At 32.2% G+C, this 25,187-nt stretch overlaps 2 protein-coding genes across 2 annotated transcripts; both read right to left on the bottom strand.

Moving 5' to 3' along the window:
- Nucleotides 1-2,097: 2,097 nt before the first annotated feature.
- LOC148205920 (uncharacterized) lies at nt 2,098-3,923 on the bottom strand. The gene is made up of 5 exons (XM_088112486.1): nt 3,765-3,923; nt 3,279-3,452; nt 3,122-3,177; nt 2,340-2,405; nt 2,098-2,230 (listed from the first exon to the last, which is right to left on the bottom strand). Exons 1-5 carry the CDS (start codon nt 3,804-3,806, stop codon nt 2,119-2,121), a joined length of 450 nt encoding a protein of 149 aa, XP_087968612.1. The 5' UTR covers nt 3,807-3,923; the 3' UTR covers nt 2,098-2,118.
- Nucleotides 3,924-13,449: 9,526 nt separating this feature from the next.
- Nucleotides 13,450-14,439, bottom strand: LOC124824968 (uncharacterized). Its single transcript, XM_047297493.2, has one exon. It carries the CDS (start codon nt 14,437-14,439, stop codon nt 13,450-13,452), a length of 990 nt encoding a protein of 329 aa, XP_047153449.2.
- Between the last annotated feature and the right edge of the window lie 10,748 nt (nt 14,440-25,187).

The following is a 25,187-nucleotide window of genomic DNA, read 5'->3' as shown; positions in this document are numbered from 1 at the left end:
ACAAATAAAGAATAATAACAAAGTAGTTGAAGATAAAAGATAAAGATAAGATATCTATCAAAGATATATAATAATATAATATATGTAACAATTTGGATGAAACTTGAGTCAATGTATATGGTTAAGTTTTTGGCATAAGTTTTTGGCACATAGACTCTATCTCAAGTAACAATTGTACTCGTTCAAGACAACTCAGACAAGAATGATGGTGGAAAGGATAACAGGTTTTAATAAGATTTAGGAAGACATGGAGAACATTGAGATGAAGCTTGAGGATGAGGGTAAGGTTTTACTTCTTCTTAACCCATTACCTAGCACGTACGAACATTTTAAAGACACTTTACTGCTTGGAAACTAGCAAATGATTACTCTAGAGGAGGTAAAAACATCGATAAGGACTAAAGACTAAAGAGATTCAGAAGATTCAAGAATGTAAAGAAGAGGGTAATGGGTTGAGTCTAAATGTGTCTAAGTTGAAGAGAAAGAAAGAAAAGGAGTTTAGGGAAAGAAAGTTTAGTGATACTCACCAGATGATTTGGTCAATTTTGAGTGTTATAACTGGCACAAGAAAGTTAATAGATCTCCCACCACTGAAACCAATTCAAAGCTTTACCTTCTAAAGTAATCAAGACACAGCCTACATACTTTCTTCCATAATCACATCCTTCAATCGAATATTCCACTCCAATCGATTGGTCCATCCATAAGCCTCCTCTTCTGCAAAAACAGGGATGTCCAATTTCCTTCATCTTGAGGAAGACGTCATTTTCCCTTGATCATGCTCTCCTCTCCCCCTATTGCTTTCGTTTATGATAGAAATATTGTCAAGCTTTTTCTTATTGACGACATTTTCTTATTGATAAGATAAAGGGATTGGAGTTTTGTGATCACTACGTACAAGGAAAGTCTCATAGATTGAAGTTTCAGATTGGTAAGCATGCGTCTAGTAGACCCTTTGAGTATGCTCAAGCAAACCAAAGGGATCCAACATGAGCTCAAACTCAGGTTGAAAGATCTTATTTTCACACTATTATAGATGATTATTGAAGAAGGGTGTGGATTTACATCTTAAAAGACTAAGACTTTTCAGAGGTTAAGGAGTGGCTCACCATGGTGATTAATCAGCAGGGAACCAAGTTGGAAGTGTTGAGTACAACAATGGACTAGAGTTTGTTTCAAACGAATTCAATGACTCTAGCAAGGCAGGAGGTATAAAGTGGCAAAAGACAGTTGCAAGCACATCACATCACAACAAAATGGGTTGGTTGGCTGAGAGGATGAACAAAATCATTTTGGAAAGGGTGAGATTGCCTAAGTCCTTCTAGGGGAAAGCTACAAAGACTGCCATCTATTTGATAAGAAAGAGTCCATCATCTACTCTAAACAATAAGACTCATATAGAAGTATTGAGTGGAAAGACTACAAATTATGAGAATTTAAGGGTGTTTGGCACATTGACATTTGAACATATTAAGAAGGATAAACTGAAGGCATGGGCTGTGAGATGTATCTTCATTGTCTCTAAATAATGCATAGCAAACAATACACTAAAGAACTTAGTCAGACAGTTAGACTATTTGATGTAAGGGAATAGTATAACATGTGGTAGTGGTACTACAAACAATCTAGTGATTTTCTGTTATTCCTATAGTTTAGGTTCTATATATAGAGACTGTTATGAGATAAGATAAGACACTGAGTTTTGTTAAACTCTCTATGTATAGAACCTTCCAAGATCAATAAAAGTGTTTATTTCAATCTTGTTCTTGTGTGTTGCGTTATTACTGTTAAGAACCCAACAACAGGCATGAACAATCTAGATAAAACATTGGTTCAAGATATTTCTCACAAAAAACTGAATCACCATACAATTAAACTAAATCACCATACAATAAAACTAAATCAATAAAAGGTTAGTATTAACATTATTGTTACCCTTTCTTTCATCTTTAAATTAAAAACACTAGTTTATTCATTCATCAATGTAAATGACCAGCAACATCCAATGAAAAGATCTCATTTACAACATACACAAAATTATCTTGACAAGCAGTCAAACAAAATGGTTGTCAATACCTCTAAGGAATGTTAGATGTAGAAAAATTGCAATAGGGATACCTACTTGGGATACTTAATTGGCATCACAACAGCCTCTTTCAGCAAACGTTTGGCATTCTCTAAGCCCTTGATACTTTCCCACGATACATCTGGACTTCCACGAATGATATCCCTGCAACAATGTGATGGGCGATGAAAATTTTGACCAACAAACAGGTAACTACTCCAAATAGTCAGCATTTGTATAAAAATTGTTAGAAAGGTTGATAGAGAAAATATACCTACTTAGGCTCTCTGCTAAAGTTCGCATTTCTGCAGACTCAAAAGGTGGAAGCAAAGACTTATGCCTGAAAATGTTAGGGATAATTATCTGAGAGTTGCAGATGAATAAATTTTCTATCTTCCATATTTTCTAAGTTATCAGTAATTCTAAGAGTGAATAAATTCTTTATCTTCTATATGGTCCCACAGAATCACAAAATTCATAAGTTGATAATACTAAAGGTTGAAATTGTGAGCAAGGATCAAAGGATCAATATCAATCGTGATTCATTAAACAACAGAAAATATCAATTGTGATTTCTAGAAGATATAAAACTGTATATTATTGTCAACTTCTCTTTACTTGGTAGCAAATTCACTATCTTCCACATAGTCTACTAGAACAGAAGAATTCAATAAATGATATTACTAACTGTTGCAATTGTGAGAAAATATAAAATTATCAATTTTAGTAATGGCTGTTAAAGTATGCTTATGATATTGTCCGTCTGTTTCCTTTAGGTGAGGCGAGAGCATCAAAGGTACGGACTACGCATAAAAGTCAGCAAATTCAAAATGCAATGAAAGAAAACAGAAACTTCATTGTCTGTTTGTCGAATGATCCTGAATGTCTATATTTTTAGTATCTAGGACTTTAATCATAACTGAACTAATATGTTACTCGATCAATTACGAAAGGCATCGTATCTGTTTCTGATACGATTGACTTTAAACATTTTTAAGTGAATATGTGCCAACAACAGAATCCAATAACACAACGTGATGGTTCAGAAAATCATACGGCCTTTCATCCATATTAACCGGCGAAAATCCATTTGAGTGTATCTGGTTCTGCCCCTGAAACACAAAATCAAAGCATGACGAAACACCTCAGCGAAATTTTAAGGAGTGATGAATGACCGGTTACACAAGAAACAGGCATGTCTCAAACATAGTACCTCAGTTCGAAACTGCTCATAGACAGCCATTTCCGATGCCTTTTTTGCATGTGGATTGCCATTGGACACAATGCCCAATGAACCTCCATTACTTACCACCGCTTCATCAGCAGTCTCGCCATTCTTCTCAGCCTTCTTCCTACCAAACTTAGCATCATAATAAAATTTGAAGTCCTGAAGATCCAACATTAAAATTACGTACAACTCTTGGTAACAACAAAAGTAAAATTCAGTCCACCACAAAATCAACAAAACCAAACAGACCAAAAAAATATACAAAAACACACAATCTATCTAGGCAAAGTAAAATTCCCGTGACATTATTCAAGCTAGTGAGAAAACAAATCGGAGCAACTATAAGAATCCGTTATAGATTGATCAACGAAACGCGATGCAAATGTCGTAGTAAGAAAAATGAATAACAAAGAATCTTAGAATCGCAATTAGTTTTGCGAGGAGAGGGAGAGAGAAGAGAAAGTAAAAAACCTGGAAAGACCAGCGCGTGGGCATGGGATCGTCGGCCATCATAGAGAGAGAGTGAAAGAAGTGTTTCTCTCTCTAGAATGGATCACCAGCGAGGCAAGGCTGCACTCTCTCTGGCTCTCTTGGGAGAGTGTGAGGAACAGCCAGAAAATCTATATATAAATTACACAGACTATAATTTATAGGTATAATATGCAAGAAATGAGAGAACTTAAATCACGTGTGGAGCAAAAGTCATCAATGTGATTAAATGGTCTTATTTCCGATATACCTAATTCCTTTATTAAATTTTAAATTTGTAATTTATTATTTTATCACCTACTGGCCAATTTTTAACCACTGCATGGCAAATTTCATGCCTCCAGATAATAATTATCTTAGATAATCATTTTCATTTATTAAAAATCATAAATATGATTAATTAGTGAACATGTTCAAGCGTTTTCACTTTCACTTTAAATTCTATAAATTAAAGTCAGCAAAAATAAAATACATCATTCATTTTACCATTTATATATGTTCACTCTGTTTGAAAATAAAAATTTATAATATAATAACCAGTTAATGAATGGATGAATTCAAATCCACAAATTATTTGAGATTATGTACTCTTAGCATTAAAAGTTAAATAGGAAATAGTGACTTGAATATTTTTCATTAAAATATTGATGTAAATATAACTTTTTTATAATATCAGTCATTTTGTAATTCACAAAAGAAATACATATCGTTTAATATTGGTAATCTTGAATAGGTTAAGTTTAGGCTTTGAATATCTTATTTCAGGATACTACTCTGCATTATTATATATTCATTTATTTTGTAAATACTTTCTTAAATTGACACTGATATGCGTCTTTTGTCCCGTCATATATTAAATTGTAACCTTTTAAAAATAAACACTCAATATGTTAGCATCATCCAAATTCATTCACTTCAACGAATTTGGGAAGAGTAATTGAGGGGATTTGAGAGGATTTGAGGATAAATTTTGTTGTTGTTTATTTGAGTGAATTTGAAAGTAAATGAAAGTGGATTTGGAAGTAAATTTTTTTAATCTGTTATGTCAATCAAATCCTCCATTAATTCTCACAAACTTTACTTTCAAATTCATTCTCCCTTACCTCCAAATTCACTCAAATAAACAACAAAAAAATTCTCAATTACTTTCCTCCAAATTCATTCAAATGAACAAGGCATAAGAAAACCAAAAGTATGTGTCCTTTGTCCTACCTACCATATACAAATTGTATACACTGTGACCTCCCAAATTCAAACATTTTAAACTCATTACATAAAAATACAAATGTAATATAATAAATATTGATTATCAAAGAGCATCATAGTTAGAAATAAACTAAATAACATGAATAAAAATTAATGAAGAGGATTTGTATGGAAAAATATAAATTAACAAAGAGGATGCATATGTAAGTGAAAATAAATTAAATTACATAAATATATAAATTAATAAAGAGGTCATTTACATAACTAGAAATAAATTAAATGATATAAATATAAAATAATAAAAATAATTCGTATATAACTAAAAATAAATTAAATAATATAAATATAAACTAATAAAGAGAAATAATACTTTACTGAAAATAAATTAAAGGGTTAAATATGTTTTTAGTCCCTAAACTATTGGCCGTTTCTGGTTTTCGTCCCTCTTCCAAAGTAAGGTACAATTTGGTCCTCATTCTTTAGAAAAACGTTCGTTTTAGTCCTCAAAATTTTGTTTTTAGTCCTCGTTTTAGTCCTCAAAACGTTCGTTTTTTCGACTAAAACGAACGTTTTTTAAAGATTAAGGACTAAATTGTACCTTACTTTGAAAGAGGGACGAAAACCAGAAACGGTCAATAGTTTAGGGACTAAAAACATATTTAATCCTAAATTAAAAGATAAAAATATAACATATAAAAAAACGAATTGATATTACTATAATAAATTAAATAATAAAAACAAAAAAAGTTACAACAGTATGTAACTCAAAAATAAATAAAATATTAAGAAAGCACACAATCATTTACTAATATAATAAGAGTTTTAACTTTACTTTCTCCAAGAATCTACAAAATAGAGTGTTAGAGTTGATAACTTTTAAATAATGAGACTAAATGTTTTAAAGTTAAAATACTTCAATAAAATAAATAAATTTTCTTAAACTCGTCTCATTACATAAAACACTTATCATCTTTTTATAACTATTTCTTTTAACTTTCTCTCATTTTTTTCTAAGGATTCTAACTCTTTAATCATCTGATTGATGATTTAGAAGCTCCTAGGAGATTACGGCGGAGTAATTTTCACATCTATCCGATCAACTTTTAGAATAGAGCAAGTAAGTTTCATCTCTTTTTTTTCTTTCGTTTCTAAATTGAAGTTTCACGAAGCGATTATTCATCGCATGCGTTCTTTGATTTCTATTCCTTATTCTCTTGCAATTTGTGGTCCAAAGGACTCACTCCGTTCTCAATTAGGCTTTTTGTAGGTATTTCTAGAGTTCCTTGAACTCTAAGCAAGGGGGTCTGCATTATAAAGCTCAAATGTTGGTATAAGGTAAGGGAAGCTAGATGTCTAAGTCTAAATTTGATAGTGTTTGTAAGTTTGGTTGTTATATGTTTATTAATTTGATAGAACATTAATTTTGATGTTTATGATATATTAGTTTAATGAAATGTATATGCTTTGGTATGGTATAATTGAATTCTGATATGATGAAATTTGGTTGTTAATATTGTCATTAATTGCATAACATGGAATTGTATTGATGTTTGTAGTTGACTGAAATGTTGACGGAGTGAAGAGTGGTCAAGGTTATGGTTTTAGTAGCTAAAAAAAGGAGTTTTAATAGTCAAGTTTGTAAGAAAAATGTTGGTTTGGGGAACCTGGTTGTTAGAAGTAGGTTTTGGGTGGAAACTATTTTGGAACTAAAGAGGGTGGTCCATGGTTGATGTTTGAGTGGTTTTTAGTGCAATTTTGGTGGTTTGGATAGTGAAATTCTGAAGTAAGGAGTTGCGACAGGTTTGGGAAGTTTGGGGCTTGTACTTGAGTCTCTTAGAACTTGTTTAGGCCTTTAGTTTGTTGTTTTGGTGCATGGAGTGGTAGAATTGAGTTTAGGTAGTCTAGACTGGGTAGTTTGGGGTTTAGAGTGGTCACTTTGAGTTAGAGGTCTATGTTTGGTTGTTTCTTAGTTTCTAAGAAGTTGTAGGAACCATTCAAAGTTATATAGAGGGTATTCAAAGTCAAAATAGGGGAATTTTAGAAGTTGATTCAGTGTTGGACGCCCTCCAAGTGCCCCCTAAGTGTTCTTTTTTCGAGAATATTAGGCCCAGTTGCCCTTGAGCGTCCTTCGGACGCCCTTTTTGCAAGAGGAACTCGCCTTAGCGCCCTCAAGCTCAAGGTGCCCTATTCCACGAACCTGGCACCTGAACGACCTTTTTTAGGGGGTTGAGCGCCCTTCAACTAGTTTTTGAGTTTTCTGATTTGTAATGTTCTATGTTTTTCTAGTGCACGATTTTGGTTTCTTTGATGATTGTGTGATAGTTTAATATGAGTTTTATCGTGATATGTAAAGTGGAATATTTACTTGTTTATTAAATGGAAAGGTATGGAAATGAGTTCCAATATGGAACTTCTTGGTGTTGGTTTTAAGTATTATTAGTATGAATACAAGTAGCTCAGTCTTAGGGGTCATCCTAACGCTTTAATGGTCTTTCATTCTCAAGTAGAGAAGATTGATACATGTGGTGAGAGTAGTAGGATATCTTAGTCTTAGGTGCTTCTAGTATGGTCTAAGGCACGTAACAAACTAAACTTGTAAGTGTGATAGGGTGAAACTTATTGGCAATAATTTTGCAAAGCAAGAGGCCACCACAAGTGCACGACCCGTCATAGTTCGACATTCATTCTAAATATGGATAGTCAGTTTAGATCTTTGTATATTAAGATGTTTGGGTTAATGCATGTTATATATGATTCATGTATGTCTTGTTCTAAATGTTACATAACTTTTTTTGTATTTAGCTTACCCTTGTGTTGTATATTGTTTGTATGTGCTTATTCTTAAATTTTGGCTATAATCATCTGGTGGGTGTGAACAACGGGTGATGATGTGTCATTGGAGCAGGTTCTTGATGGAGATGTTCAGTTGCTTAGATAGATTAATGATGTATATGTATTAGGTATGTCTTCTTTTTGTGGTAGTGACACTCTTGTGTATAGTTTTGATACAACTATATTGTATCTTACTTTATAATCTTTTTCTCTAACTGATCTATTATTTTAAATTTGTGATGGCTTTTATATAGTTTAATGTTATATTTTTTGATGTTACACTTTTCTTTAACTTATCTATTATATTAAATGTCCTACATGAAAGATAAAATTAGAAGATTCTTTTTGTTAAAAAATCTAAAAATTTATATATATACATACATTTCTAATTTATATATTTTTTAATAATTATTTTTATTTTTTAAATATATTTTAAAGGTTTAATCATTTAGAACATCCCTATTTCTGCAGGAATTTCTCAATTAGGTCCTCATATTGTAAAATCTCTCAATTAGGTCCCTGAATATGAAAAATTGAATCAGTTTAGACCTTGCCGTTAATTAGGCTGGACAACGTTAAAAATTTTATTGCGATGAGCAAGTTGTTCTGACGTGGCATACATTGGTCGCTAAGTTGGCTTTCTTTTAAATAAGTTGGTGGTCAGTCAGGTTGTCGGCCACTCGACCTGGTGGTCGGTCACTCGGCCTGGTGGTCGGCCAATCGGCCTCGTGGTCGGTCAATTGGTCTGGTGGTCAGTCACTCGGCCTGGTGGTCGGTCACTCAGTCTGGAGGTCGGGCACTTGGCTTGGTGGTCGGTCACTCGACCTAGCGGTTGGCCACTCGGCCTGGTGGTCGGTCTGGTGGTCGACCACTCGGCTTGGTGGTCGCCAAACCGACCACCAGGCCGAGTGACCGACCACCAAGCCGAGTGACCGACCTCCAGGCCGAGTGACCGACCATCAGGCCGAGTGGCCGCCCACGAAACCGATTGACCGACCACCAAGCCGAGTGGCCGACCACCAACTTATTTAAAAGAAAGCCAACTCAGCGACCAATGTATGCCACGTCATAACAACTTGCTCATGTCACCAAGTCACGCATCAAAATTTTTAACGTCGTTCAGTCTAATTAACGGCAAGGTCTAAATTGATTCAATTTTATACAATAAGGGACCTAATTGAGACCATTTAGAATACGAGGAGCTATTTAAGACAAACCTCTACAAATAGAGATGTTCAAAAAGATTAAACCTATTTTAAAATCGGTATTATTCTTTCATATTGTTATTATTTTTATTTTACTTTTTAACATTTTATTTGATTTGTTTTTGGACGTTTCAATATCATCTAGATAGAAAACAAAATATTTTAAAATATATGAATTTGGTCATAGGAGTTAAAACTATGATTTTTAATCCTCGTATTTAAAGTAAAAATAAAATAAATAAGATAGTTATTTAAAATTTGGAATATTACATTTAAGATCCATTAGACTAAGAGAAATGTTCTTTATAATTTTTGTGGTATCTAGCATTTTGAAATTTATATTGGTTACATCTAGAACATCAAAGATAAGTTTTGTTTATGTCATGAGTCAATTAAGACACCTTATTCATAAATCTTGGAATCTCTTCCAAGCTTTTGTTAGTGATTCATCAACCTTTTGATTAAAGGTGTTGATGACAAATGTTTTGCTTTATTTTATGAGGAATGAAATATTTTTCTAGGAATTGATTGACCAAGTACTCCTATGTGGTGAAGCTATAAGCTCGAAATTGATTGACCAATTACTCCCACGTAGGCTCCATATGACGTCGCGTGTTATATGGGTTCGACATCAAGTAACATCGGTCTTTATAAGCCGACGTTAAGTAAATGTCTCCTTATATGACATCGGTCTCGTATTGGACGTTAAAGATAGAAAATCACTGACATCACAACCCTTTTTTGCACCAATGGAAGGACAACAATAAATAACTCACCTGCCTTGTGAGGAAAAAAGGAAAAATTGTCAATCTAATAGTATCGTTAAGCATACCTTGATATTGTATAGTATTAGGAATCATGATGAATTCATAAAGGTGTCCATGAAGATCTTCCCTACTTGCACCAAATAATTGGCTTCCTCGAACCAATATAGAAAGTGGCTAAGTGATTTTTTTATACCATTTAGATCTAGAATTGGTATAGAAACTAGGATGATGGCAAAAATGTAATAATGGAGAACACTTTCTATAACGGTTAGTCACTATAACCAGTATAAAATGTTTGATATTCTTCGGCATTTTACTTTTGCTTCACTTTTGCTCTCCTCTGTTATGTTCTTTATGCTCTTCGATTGTTTCTTCCTCTCATTCGTTTTTCATTCTTTGCTTGTCAGGTTCGTTGAACTTCACTTGTCTTGTTCGTCTTTGCTTCTCTTATGTATTTGTCGTTGGTGATTCCGTGATCGACAGTTGTTGTTATGGTGGTGGGTCAAACTCATATTCGTCTTTGTCGTCATTGGTTGCTCTTGGAGCATCACTAGTGTTTAGGTGGTATTTACTGTTGCTAAAGCTACAGTGTGTCGTGGTGTAGTGGTCACACTCCTTCTGTCGTGATATGATGGGTTGATCGCCTTGTTGCTCGTGGTGTTTTCTGATTGTGGTGTTTAGGGTTATGTTGTTGTTAAGGTAAGTTTTGATCAATACTTATCTATATTTATTTTTGAGGATGTTGAGTTTGGTGATATTTATTGTTACATTTCATTTTTTGCGAGAAAATTTTGATACTGTAAGGTTCTTAATTTTTTGGAGCTTTATATGTTTGTGCTAATACATTCAATTGATGTAATTACCCTTTTGTGTTAGAACTGAGAAAACAATAAGGTATATGTAATTAATAGGTAAAAAATTAACCCTTTTGCAATTGTTATTTTGTGTATGTTCTTTTAATTTAGAATGAATTTCTTGATTGAATTGGAAGATTAAATTAGAACCTACAGTCTCTTTCGATCTTTAATTAGAAACCCACGAGACCTAGACTGAGTCTACTTATTTCCAAAATATTTTTTGAGGTAGGTCTATTTCAATTGACCAAATAAATCAGAGGATTAGTCTTGGGTTTTTGCTATGGTACTTGATTTCTGCGAATTACTACCACTAGTTTTAAATTTTGAACATGTTCTTTTACTACTTGTCTTTATAACTTGTTTGGGTTTGTGAGTAGTTAGTTATTTGTTAAACTTAGTGTCTTTGTAATTAAAATTCTATGTAAGATTGTCCTTTTACATTAGCATGTAGGATAATTTCATAATGCATTGATTCCACGTTTTGCATGTTATTCAGATTTGAAAACTCACTTTCACATGCTAAATTTAAATTTAAGACGACCCCTTTTCAGATAACATCAATACCAATTTTTAAAAAAAGTCACATTAAGTTTTTTTATTTTTTTTAAGTAAGTATTCAATTGAATAAAATATAAGCCTTTATATCGAAAACATAATATTAATTCAGATTTACATTTGATTTCAAGATCTGCCACTAGGATATGTGAAATTGTTGTTGCACATTGCTCTCAAACATATTTAATTGTTTCACTCTCTCTCAAACATATTTACGAACGTATATCATTTTTCCAACTTTCTATTTGGATATAAATAATTATTTTATAATTCTTGCATATTTCTCAAACAACTCACTAATATGTAGAAATTTGAACTTGCTGATACATTCCTCAGTTCACTTAGTTACAAGTGCACTTATTTTTTAAATTTAATGATCCTATAGTAGTGATGGTTAACCTTTTCTTTCATTGCTATTAACTCTTTTGATTACTTCAATTTTAAATTATTTGGATTTGATTTATTGCAATTTTCATGGATTGCAGGCGAAATAGGTGAAAATTTTGATTCAAAAACTCGTTAATCTAGGTTACACTAAGTCTAGGTTGGGAGGAACATCCTTGTAACAAGGGTTGGAGAGACTTCTATATATATAAAAGCTACATTATTCCAGTTTTTTTTTTCACCTGATTTAGCAGCCATGTTTGTGGGTTATTGAAGACTAGAAATATTTTTACTGGACCGCACAACTGTTCAAATAAATAAGTGTGTTTTGCTCGAATCTCCTCTCCACCTTAGATGGAAGTGTACCAGAAGACTTGGGATTTTCAAACATTAAAAGATTCGGTAAATAAAATACCTTAATTAAACATTCTTTTTTTATTTAAAAATTTAAGTACTATTTTTATGATTTATTTTCTTAAATATTAACATTAATAAATTAAATAAATCATTTATAAATTGTTTTTCATCTATAAATAAGGTGAAAATAAAAACTATATTTTTCTAAAAGTTTTTGTAACAAAACTTCCGTGGATTCTTTTTACAAAAATATTAATAAAAAATACTTACAAATTTAATCTAATAAAAAAGAAATTATGAAATTATTTTGCAAGAAATTACCAGTTGATTTAGAATTAAAAAGAAAATTATTTACAAAATTTAAATTCACAGTAAAAAATACCAATTGATTTTTAAATAAATTTTCTTCAAAATAAAAATAAGGATGTCAAAATGGAATCCGTTAGCCTCCGTCATTATGGTGGGATGCCGAACGGTTGAGAATATGTTAGACCGAATGTTGAACATCGGTGACTGTTTAAGGTTAGCACGAGAGTGAGTTCATGGAGAAACTCACCGCTCGGTTCAAGGCGAAAGTGAGAGTTCATGGAGAACGTTCCTCACCGCTCGGTTTAGGACCAGGGGCTCTTGGAGAGCGTTGCCTGGGTTTTGTGGACGAGCGAGAGTCCATGGAGAACCTCACCGCTCGGTTCGGGATGAGAGTGAGAGTTTATGCAGAACGTTCCTCACCGCTCGATTTAGGACCAAGGGCTCTTAGAGAGCGTTCCGTAGGTTTTGTGGACGAGACTTTGCCGCTCGGTTTTTCGACCTAGGAGTTCATTTCGGAACTTCCTAGTGGACGAGAGTGTCAGTCCTCGGGGACGTCCAACACTACTCGGTTTAGGACGAGAGTGAGAGTTTAATGAACGTTCCTCACTGCTCGGTCTTTCGACCTAGGAGTTCGTTTTGAAACTTCCTAGTGGACGAGAGTGTTAGTTCTCGGGGACGTCCAACACTGCTCAGTTTAGGACGAGAGTGAGAGTTCATGGAGAACGTTCCTCACCGCTCGGTTTTGGACGAGAGTGAGAGTTTACAAAGAACGTTCCTCACCACTCGGTTTTGGACGAGAGTGAGAGTTCACGAAGAACGTTCCTCACCACTCGGTTTAGGACAAGAGTGAGAGTTCACGAAGAACGTTCCTCACCGCTCGGTTTAGGACCAGGGGCTTTTGGAGAACGTAAGTTCACGATTTTCCTAGTGATTCGTGTGCATGATCCTATCATCTGAACTGTGAGGCCATGGAAGGCCGAGCAATCGAGGCCGAATGGCCAATAACTTTGAAGCCGAACAGCTGATCATATGTGATTTGAAGGGAATTGTCCGGCTTTGTTCATACCAAAATTTTAAACACATAAGTCTTGTCAAAAGAATCTAATCAAAATAAAACATAGCATCAAAATTCAACTAACGTAAACTTGAGATGAGTCGCATTCCCAATGTTAGGAAGGACTTTTCATTATATCTTCTAGTCAATACGCCCCCGAATTGTGCGGTCAGAGCTATGACTGCAGCTGCGACTTCGCCTATATTTCCGCTCCTCCTTTCTACACGGTCGTTTGGTACTTCTTTGTGGATACCTTGATGAGCTTCTTATCCGTCGTCGATCCTTCTTCACGCACTTACGGAGATGGCCTGCACGAATGAGTGATTCGATTTTATCTTTGAGTGTTACACACTCTTCGGTGGTATGTCTCAGGTTTTGATGGTATTGGCAGTGCCTTCCTCCATCAACATTTTTAGGTGAATGAAGCTTCATGACCGAAAGAAGTTTAGCATTAAGAGCTTCCTCGAGGAATTTTGCCCTGGGTGTTTTAATAGCTGTGTAATGATCAAACTTAGGCATTCGGGGGAAATCCTTTGGTCGAGACCCTCCTCCCCTGTCATTGTCGTCGAATGTTTGTCTATCGTTCCTTCTCTTTCCGCCTACATCAGCTTCCTGTTGTTGCTTTCTTTGTGACATTCGCATGTCCCCCATATGAATAAACTCAGCTATCCTTTCCAGAAGTTCATCCATTGTTTTTGGTGGTCGTGCATATAATTTTTCAGCAAAATATCCTAGCCTTAGGCATGAAGGCAGGTTGTTGATGATAAAAGTGTGATTAACATTTTTAACTCGCCGTGCGACTTCATTATACCTTTTCATAAAGGCTTTCAAAGTTTCGTCCTTTTCTTCCTTGGTGTTAACCAATTCCGTCGGTGTTATCTCCTGTCTCCGATTGGCTGCGAATTGTCTCCTAAAGAGGGTCTCTATAGTTGCGAAGCAATCCACTGTGTTGGGAGGAAGAGCGTTATACCATTCCAATGCCTCTTCCTTGAGTGATAATGAGAAGGCTCTGTACATGATCGGGTCGCTATTTGTATAGAATGTCATTGCATTACCGAACGTCCTTAGGTGATTGTCCGGATCAGTTGAACCATCATACTTATCCAATGCGGGAGGAGCTTTTTCTGGCATTGGAGTTTGCATGATGGTCGCCGTAAAAGGGAGTAAATTGGTAGGCCGAACGGTATGCAGGGGTGTTGGTTCCCTTCTACCTCGACCGTTCGGGTTGGTGTGATTATGACTTGCTTTGTTGTCATTCTCTCGATTTAAGGCGGACCGCTCAGGGGGGACCCGTTCGGCCCTTAGCGCCGCAATCTCCTCTGCATGCCTCCGCTGCATCTCTTGTTGTGCTTGCGCCTACGCTTGTATGGTCTGCGCCTGTGCTTTGATCTGGGCTTGTAACTCTTTGATTAGATCTCTGGTGCTCTACTCTTCCATATTTCTTGTGGTCACCATTTGGACTTCTTCTGCTTGCTCTCGGCCCCACAATGGGCGCCAAAATGTTTCGGTAGGGATTTTGTGAGACCGAGACACTAACCTTTGACTTGTGTGCTCTGCTCGTATGCTTCCAGTTTAGACCGATCAGTCCTTTTCAGTATTGGCCGCTCGGTGAACTTCAGTCTTGACCGTTCGGTCACCCTCGTGGCAAAAGGGGGAAGGTACCTACAAAAGGCACTCTGACGCTCAAGTTAGGAGCAATTTTATGAACTGTTTGTTACAGTTAAATATTTAAGTCCTGATTGGACGTAAGTAGGGCGTAGTGGAGTGTGAGTTTAATGTGTGTTTACCTTGAACCTAAACCCTTATTTATAGAGTTTAAAGGAATCTGACCAATTAATTTATCTCTTAATGGTCATTAATGCAAACCTTAACTGTTTAACGATAATCGTTACCACATTTATTTGTGCATTAACTCTGCTCAACAGTTGTTGGGACCGAACGACTGAGAAGCTTTTGTCCACATGCTGACCGTTCAGTTCTTTAAGATCATATGTCATCTTTATCGATCGATCGGCTATGAGCCCATAGTAACACTTCTCAAAATGATAAGAAAAGACAAACTTCCAAAATAATAATAAAATACTTTTCAAAATGATTTTGGAAGTATAAGATAAAAGATTACAATGTCTTATAAAAATACTTCTCAAATGATAAGAAAAGACAAACTTTTCTAAAAGTATTTATTTTTAAGAAACCAAAGCTTCATAAGTAAAAGAAAGAGACTACTTAAAGAGTGAAAATTATTTTAATTAAGGATAAAGAAACTTGGTTTTGATTTTTATCTTTATGGTATATTTATTGCCAGAAGAATTGCCGTGGGGTTGGAAGAGTAAAAGAATAATAGGGTTTAGTGTATTCGCAAGTGCTTGAGTGCAAAAAAATAGGAGTGTGTTTTTAAATAACATAAAAATAATTATAAACATGTGATTTTTAATTTAAGTAAAAAAAAATAAAAGGGTTGCATATAACAAAAAATTGGAGTGCAAAATAGCAGGAACCCACTTATGACATTGTTAGGTCTCGGGCCAGTTTCATTCGGCCTGTGTGTTCCGTTTTTGTTTCGGCTCAAATTATATTTTGTTTGCGAAATTGCAAAACTTGGATTAGAAACTTCAATATATTAATTTTGTTTTGTATTTTTATTTTTATAAATTTGTAGTAAAATAAAACTATCGATTCACTTTAAGGGTGCTATTTTAAGTTGAAAAGAATCTGACCTGTAAAATAATTTTTAAATTGATTCTTTAACGATAATCTAGAATGTTCATCTTAATATTACGAACAGCATCACCTTATAGGCGACATTATTAGCTTTGCATCTATCGATGGAAACAACCATTATAGAGTGATAGAGTTAGATAATTAAAAAGTTTTAGAAATTGATAAAAAAAAATAATGTTAAATTTTCTTAAAATGACACAAACACAAGGACTCGTTAAGGAATTATCGTAAATGAAATTTATCATAGGAAATTATAAGAATTAAGAAGAAAAACTAATTACAAAATTTAAGTAGCTACTTGCTTCTCATATGCCGAAGGTAATAAATAACCAAAATAGAATATTCATGCTAAGTAGTTACATCATCACCTCTTTTCCGAAGAAGATTTATTAACAATTTAAGTCATTCATATATACACATAATAAATGAAATAGGTTATGTTCATTATATTTTTTTAACTAATTTATTAAAGTGATTTGATTAATTAATTATAACTAAGAACATATATGTCATAAATTGTTTTCTGTATCAAGACCATATGTAATATTTTAATTTATTGAGAGACCAAATTAAAATATTGAAACTTAAAAAAAGGTAACAACAAATATTATATAAAGGAGTTATGTGTTAGTAACATATATTGAAATATTCGCGTAAAGACAAAAATCAAAAGGGGTTGAATTTGTTTACTTACTAAAAGTGTGTCTTTTAAAAATTTTCCCTTTTGTATAAACTGATTTTACAACAAAAATCAATTTTTTTTTAAATAACAACCATAAAGATAAAGAGTATAGGAAAAAAGAAAGTTGTACAAGTAGTTTAATATTGATATGGATCAAAAGACCCTACATTTAGTTGTTAATTTATCTAAAGAGAGATTAACTAATTACTACGAAATAACTAAAACTTAGAATCCTAGATAATAGAGTTAAGGTTAGAAAGCACATCTCTTGAAGACACAAGAGATTAACAACACTTCCACTGATACATAAAGAATAAACAACTTTTCCTAACCACAACTGGTAACTCAATCACTTAAGACACACTCAATGAAAGCTCTCAATCTACCAACACTATATGTAGACTCTTATTTTCTGAAAATTAGTTCAAGAAACTGAAGAGTTTGTTCCCAATTGTTTGTAGATTATCATAAATGGTAATCAATTATTTCAAAAAAATTTTCAAAAAACATTTTATCACTGTGATAATTGATTATCAACAGTGATAATGGATCATTAAGAGGCTTATGTTAAAATCTAAAATTAAATGGGATAATCAATTACCACTTATGACAAACAATTATTCTAAATCATTTTTGAAATATTTTGACACTTTCTTGAGCCATCTTTTACAAGTTGTTTTTGTAACCTTCTAAACTAAGTCCAATACACAAATATAAAAGACTTGTTACAAAATCTTCTGACTAAACTACAAGTCTTCTAATATCATTTGCATGTTTTGAATTCTAAAACTTCTTTTTATCATCATCAAAAATATCTCGTTCTTTAGTTATTTTATTTTTTCTAACAATCTCCCAAATTTTTATGATGATCAAAATATGATTTAAAGCTTTTTTTGTAATAACTTGCGTATAAATAACTTAAACAAGAAAATAACATTATATGGACTTAGAAAATTTTTTATGGCTTTAAACTTAATTGTCCCCCCCCCCCCCCCCCTCCCCCCTCCCCTCCCCCCCCTCCCCCCTCCCCCCTTTAATCATAATAAAAAAAAAATGAAGCTCCCCCTAAATAAATGAATTTAATTAGAACTAAGTCCCCTTCAATTAGATAACTTAGATCAAAATAGAAAAATAGATAACCTAGCCACAAGAGATGCATATAATCACTTAAGACATACTTAGTGAAACCTCTCAATCTACCAACACTAGGTTTAACAAGCCTTTTTTTCAAAACACATATAGTTTCTTTTTGCAGCACAACACTAAACCTCTGAATAAAAAAGTTGTTTGTGAAACTAGGTTTAGGTAAAATGTATAGATTCTTATTTTTGAAAATTAGGTCAAGAAATTGAAAAGTATGTTCGTAACTGTTATTGATAATCAATTGTTATAAGTGATAATATTCTAGAAACTTTATCAAAAAAATATTTTCTCGTTGTGATAATCAATTACCAGTGATAATCAATTATTATAGAGGTCTTTCTAAAAATCTAAAATTAAATGAGACAATCAATTACCATTTATGATAATTGATTTTCGAAAGCGTTTTTGAAATATTTTGAAACTTTCTTGAGTCATCTTGTACAAGTTATTGTGTAACCTTCTAAACTAAGTCCAATATACAAATATGAAAAACTTATTATCAAATCTTAAGACTAAAATACAATCTTCTAATATCATTTTCATGTTTTGAATGTTTGGACTTGCTTTTTATCAGCATCAAAATATCTTATCCTCAATTTTTTCTCTTTTTGCTAACAAGGATCCCTATATGTGAGCACATACAATTATTCATGTTCCTATCTCTCCATCCCCATCAAAAGAGAAAATAAAAAGGGAACCTAAGGTGCTTTACAGTTTGAAGATCATATACCATTCTTCCATCTACATTGTTCCTAATGGCCAATCCAAGTACGCTTTCACATACTGCTCTATGGGGTATTAAGGATTGCTTGATTAGTTAAAAAGTTTGATTGTTCATTAATTGTTCAACTATTTTGGTTGTTTATTCTAACAATTGGTATCAGAGCATGTTAGTTTATGATTAATTGACTAATAAAATATAATGACCCTAACACATTTAATGATTTATCTGATACTACTTGTTAGATTATGCATCCAAAAACATAGAAAAATAACTAATGAGCAACAAACCCTTCCTTAATAGAGCAATTCTCAATTCCCTTTATAACATATATAAAACAAAAGCATGCCGGGATTGGTATCTAATCTTCCTTCTATACAACACCTTAGGTTCTCTCTTGATTTTCTCTTCTAATAAGAATGGAGAAAAAGGAGCATGAATAATTGTATGTGCTCAAAGATGGGGACCATGACCCTTTTATGTAACATTTGTTGGTTACTTTATCTTAAGTTTCAATAGTTTCAATATATTGAAACTTAAGATAAAATAACTAACAAATGTTACATAAAAAGGTCATGGTCCCTATTTGTGAGCACGTACAATTATTCTCTCCATGCTAACAGAAGAAAAAATCTACAAAAGAAAGATTAGATACTAGTCTATGTTGTTTCCAATAGCTAATTCATGTACTCTTTCGTTTTTTGTTCTAAAGAAAATTGAAAATTAGTCTGTTAAAAAAAGTTTATTGTTTATTAATTATTGATTTTTTTGGATGCATATTCTAACAGGATCAATAGTCCATCTTGAAAACAAAAATGTGCCTTCACAATTTGAGGATAGTCATGGCCAATAATTGGTTGATCTTATCCATCTCATTAAAAATCACAAAATTTAGTTTGATTGATGAAAATAATAAGTATCATACTTTTATGTTTGTCTGAAACTTTATCATCATAAAAATTATCCATAAATCTGCATATTCTCATAAGTGTTTGTTTGCTATGAAAAAGATTTTTCTCAAATAGAACTAAGAAATCATCTTTAAATAGTCACTGAAGAATGATAACATATAATGAGTGTTTTAGTTAGGATTTCTGAAATAACCCAGAAGCTCTAACAGGAAGAGCAACTTTTTCTTAGAAGTAAGGTCAAAAGAATACTATTAATAAGAAGAGAAAAACCAACTCAAGTGATGCAGGTGTGATTACAGTATAAATAGAACTATATAAACCCTTTGCATGAATTGGTATAGTTGAAAAGAACAACACAAATATTCCCCACCCACACATAGATTTGGCTAATGGTTTTATATTTCTGCCATTACCAATCAGAAAATAATTCTCGGATACCTACCGATACCTAGTTTGTACCCATTTTTCAATGCACTTGTTTTGCGTGTAAAAATTATCTAGTTGATATAATTGACTCCAACAAATTGAAAAAGACAAGATATTATTTATGTTGGGAATCTAAGTAAGTTCCATATATAACTTATTTATTTAGATTCAATCTTATTGGTGTTGTATATATATAGGATCCTCTTGCTCGTTAAATTTAACCATTTATTATATATAATGTAAAAAAAAAAGAGAAATATAAATAAATATTTATAAAATGTATGATAAGTGCTGTCACCATCCACATATATATAATCTCTCCTTGCAAACCAACTCTAGAGAGAAACCAGATGATGAGATTACGTAAAAATGACTTAATATTAAGCAGAGAAGAGTCAACAAACATTTGCATATATGGTTTCATTTTAGGAACCCAATTAACGTTAAATAAATTTACATTAAAAGTTAAAACCATATGTTCATACATTTTTCTATAATTGTCCCCATTTTTTTTCTCTTTACGTGGTATTATAATTCATCCTTAAAATTCTAAGAACCTTAAGAAAGAGGGACATGTATGTTTGGAAAGAAAAACTGTTTTGTCCTATGTAATTAACACAAATTAATTAGTTGGTGGCTCTTGAAATAGTACCATAAAATGTCTATTCTATTGTCCACTCGACAGCAAAGTATAACAGTTAGCACTCAATGAACCTATACTTGATTGTACCATATCAGGAGAACTCTGATTAGAGTTGCACCTAAAGCATTATTATCGTCTTTGACGGTTACCTAACTACAAAATGGACCCGGGAAACATAGAAAAGTATAACTTTCTCGTAAACTGAATTAATGAGCCTAATTCTTATATAAATTATTGATTCTGTGAAATTGAAGTAAGTGATCTTCAGATGCAATAGCAATATGACAACTGACAGACATATTAAATAAATTTCGTTATCTTTCATTCTGACTTGACCCCGTCAAGCAAGTGTGTTACCTATAGTTTTTGTAAATTTTAATTTAGTTGTTTAACGACAATGCTAACAATGTCTTCATAGTACAGGTTAAGATATCAAAAGTAGGCTGTTCTAAGAAAAAAGTGTGCACGTTTTTAGACAGTTTCAGCCTAATTTCTTCCTTTTCCAGGTTATGAAAAAATTCATGCTCAAACAAATAAAATATGAACAAATTTAATGAAATTGTTATTGAGAATATAACTCTGAGTTTAAGTTTTAAATTAAATGGAAAAAAGAAATTTAAAATAAACGAAGATCCATAAATTTGTTATATTTAAGTTTTAAGTTTTAGATTGAACTCATCATATCTTGTGTTTTGTAGTGAATATTTTCGAAAGACTTATTACGATATCAGATAACCAAAAGTTTGTTTAAATGCCTAGCTCGATGATTCTTGTATTTTAAGTCTTCTTGATAATGTATCTGTTTAAAGGGATAAATCAATATGATGGGACTCACAACTCATCATTCACTATAAACTTAAATTATTTTCTAAACACTCTGATTCACCCATTTTATAATTTCTATTTAAAACATTTTATTTATTGATTTCTCACTTTGTTTGTATGCTGTGTTAGTAGGACTAATTACTTTTAACTACAAGACATTAACATCTTTTTTTGTTGGAGGAAAGAAAATAACTGAGTGTGTTATGTTAAAGTTGAAGTGAACTAAAATGTGATGAGTTTTACCATAAGAAAACTGACATCAGAATTGGTAAGCAGCAGCCTAGGGATTCTGCATAATGATTTCTGTCTGTCAATCTTTTCCTCCCTTATCTTCTTTTGGGGTGGGGCTGGGGAAGAAGGAGTTACATATGGACAAATCCAAAAAATGACCCTACTGTAAAGTCTGGTATACAATTTGATGATAACATATAATTGTGAGTGTGAAACGATATGCGATTGCATTATACTGTTGAATTGCTCGATAGCTTGTTTGTCCTCACGGGAATGAAGTGAGTTCAATGAATATGGCGAACAATTCGAAAAGCAGAATGACATTTTTCAAAGATGCTGAAATTATCCTAATCACCATGGTCCCTGGTTATCAGTGATGTGTATAAAATCGCAGACAAGGAACGAACAAACTCATTGATTAATACCAAGTGAAACAACTTGCATGAATGATTAGGTTCTAGAGCTAAGGTTTAAATTGCAGTCTAAAACTGGATTTTCGGTTCTAACTTAAAGGATGGTAAGATTTTTGAGATTATACACAATCACATTTATCTATAATTGTTATGAGTTTATGAAGCTAAGTTATATTGAGTAGAGATGAAAAAATTCAATATCATTTTTAAAAATATATCACATAAATTTTAAATTGAAAAGAATCAATTTTTGATATGAATTGAACTATGATCTTATTAGTATTGTATAGTTCCGATGGATCCCTCGAAAGATCGAACACTATGCGTTTGTGCTTAAAAGTTTAATAAGCGACAATTACTTGAAGTTAGACATGGAACAATCTAGCTTGATTGTTATATTAACTACAAGCCAAAAAGTTTCTGAAATTAAGTTGCTGTCAGAGAAGTGATGAATTATTATCAGTTCAAAACTGAGACCAATGGGTTATATCTCTTTGAAATAGAATTACCTAAGTGATGTATGCCGACTTTGGTGTCACTGTCATTCACAAATGTCGGGGAAGTAAAACCAAAGAATACTGAATTTTCTGGTTGTCGAATTTTGAGAAATCTTGGCGTTTGGTCAGCTAGACTTGATCAATCATTAATAGTTTGTGATCATAAAATTATATATATAAGTATATTTATCTGTAATACTTACTCGTACTATTTCACAAAGTATACTTACCCTGCAATCTTCTTTGTTTTCATCCACGGGAAAGAACCGTATTCATATACTAAAAATTTTACAGTAGCTTAGTTAACAACTAATAAGTTTGTCATACCCTTTATTCCATTCATTTTCATTAATTGAACATAACAGTTCCAAATGCAGTACGCATACATAAAGTAACTCTTTTAATATGACTTGTATTGTGACTATTTACCTTGCAAATGAAAGGGATTGGCATCAACTAAAGTAACTCTATTTTTATAATTGGTGCTTTTAAGAACGTGGATATTGTAGCTTTGGCAGATTCATTAGGTATTAAAAGTTATAAGACTAGCTTAATGATAAAAATTGAAAGAAACATAAAAAAGATTGGAGGTTCAACTCTTTTAATAAAAAAAACAAACTAATATTTGTTGATGAAAAGAAATTGACAAAGTAAGTGTTTTGCAACTTTATTCTTCTCAAATTTATAACAAAGTAATGTTTGAGCTTATCAATTTTGGTTTTATTAATAAAGCGTCTTTTTTCTTGGTTGACATTACCAGATTGTATTTAGGACAGTTTTTTTAGGAACAAAGAGGATTTGTCTTATGTGATTTTTTTTTCTTTGAGTTTTGAACTAATCTCCTTATGTGTTCTAATATATTTTTCTTTTCAATTTTACATGATCTCGATATAATAAAGAGGATTGTAGTTCATAAAACTGCTAATTTTGTTGGGACACCTACACTGATGCATTATATCACTAGGCCTGACCTTTGTGTATTAGCGGCACCAAGATATCAAATTCTATTATATATGTTAGAATTTATTAGGAATTTACGGATGGGTTAAAAGTCATATATTCAGTATGAATCATAAAAATCATAAAGTTGAGTAGTATATATATAAAAAAGAACTTATATAAATCTTGAACTTTAAAGTTTTATAATAAAGGTGATGTGAAACTTTTTATTTGAACAACTCTTATCTCATTTGTAATAAATATCCTTAATAGATTTTAGTAAAAAAATCTCAACAAAATTTAAACTTTCGAAATACAAATTGATCAATTGAAATTGTTAGATTCTATGTGGTTAAAGTACTTTTTTAATTGTAATATATCAGACATAAGTATATTTGTTTTTGTTACTATAAAACTGAAAATATTACCACTTAAACTGTTATTTACATATAAAAGGAAACAACAAATTTATCATGATCAGTAAAATAATTAAATTGTTTAATTTTAATTCATGAAATTAAATTTCCCGTCTGATATATACTCACAATTAATTAAATAATATAAGTGGTTATGTTTAATAATATTTTTTATTTTGTGATGATTATGAATATATTTTACAAAAATAACTCTCATCATGTTGAAGTAAGCAATGAAATTGCAAACAAAACCTAGTAAAGATTTATTTTATGGTAGCCCCCACCTAGATATGTTAGCAAAATCTCATCGAATTTCCTCTAGTTTATCTCTTTATGCTTGTAACTATCCAAGTGTCAACCTCATCTCCATTGTTGATTTTTCTTATGTTGAACCGATAGAAAAACAACTCACTTTCTCTCCATCCCTTCACCTTTCTCTAATTTCAACTCTTACTAAAAAACCCTAAAACCTCTCTCGTACTTGGGCCCTCCTCTTTATAAGAAGAAGAAAACTTTGTTTCCATATTCGTCCCATTAATGCCAAGTTAAAAAGAAATCTTCTATATATATATTGAATATTCCTTCTACATTTTCCCTTTCTCACGTGAATTTTCTATTGTGTTTGTTTAATATATTTGTAATTATTGATAAAAAAAATGTATAAATTTTTTATAAATAGAATAACAATATTAATAACACACTACATTAAAATAAAACTACGTTAAAGTGTCGACTTTGCATTCCAAATGAGAAAAAAACACTCAAAGGATGGATGTTAACATAGCAGCATCAATTACTGCCAGCGGACGTTAATAGTGTGGACTAAGCAAACACCATGGACTAAGCGGATGCTAAAAGCATAGGTTAAGCCAATGCTAATCATACAACTTAAAAAATTATTATAATATGAGCGAGAAAATATAAAATAATAACTGAAATGAAAAAATATTAGCAAAATAATATACTTGAAAAAAAAGTATTTTTTTATAATTAATAAAGAAAATGAGTGTAAATAAAAAAGATGAATGTGAATGAAAGAGATAATGTAGAAGAAGAAGATGAATGTGAATGATGGAGATGGAGAGAAAATCGTGAATACGAGAGAAAAAATGCACATGAAAGATATGTATGTCGATAGAAAGATGAAGTGTTGATAAAGGAGATGAATTGAGTAAAAAAGATGAGTATAGATAAAAGAGATGAATGTGAATGAAAAAAATGAGTTTAATCATATATATTTATACATAGAATGTAAGTGTGGGTGAAGAAATTTATGATATTTAAAATAATTTATATGAATGATAAAGAATG

Source organism: Vigna umbellata, chromosome 1 (genome assembly GCF_029865625.1).
Source record: "Vigna umbellata cultivar VRB3 chromosome 1, Vumbellata_1.0, whole genome shotgun sequence".
Classification (NCBI taxonomy): Eukaryota; Viridiplantae; Streptophyta; class Magnoliopsida; order Fabales; family Fabaceae; genus Vigna; species Vigna umbellata.
The sequence above is the reverse complement of the archived record's forward strand: the minus strand, read 5'-3'. Positions and strand labels throughout refer to the sequence as shown.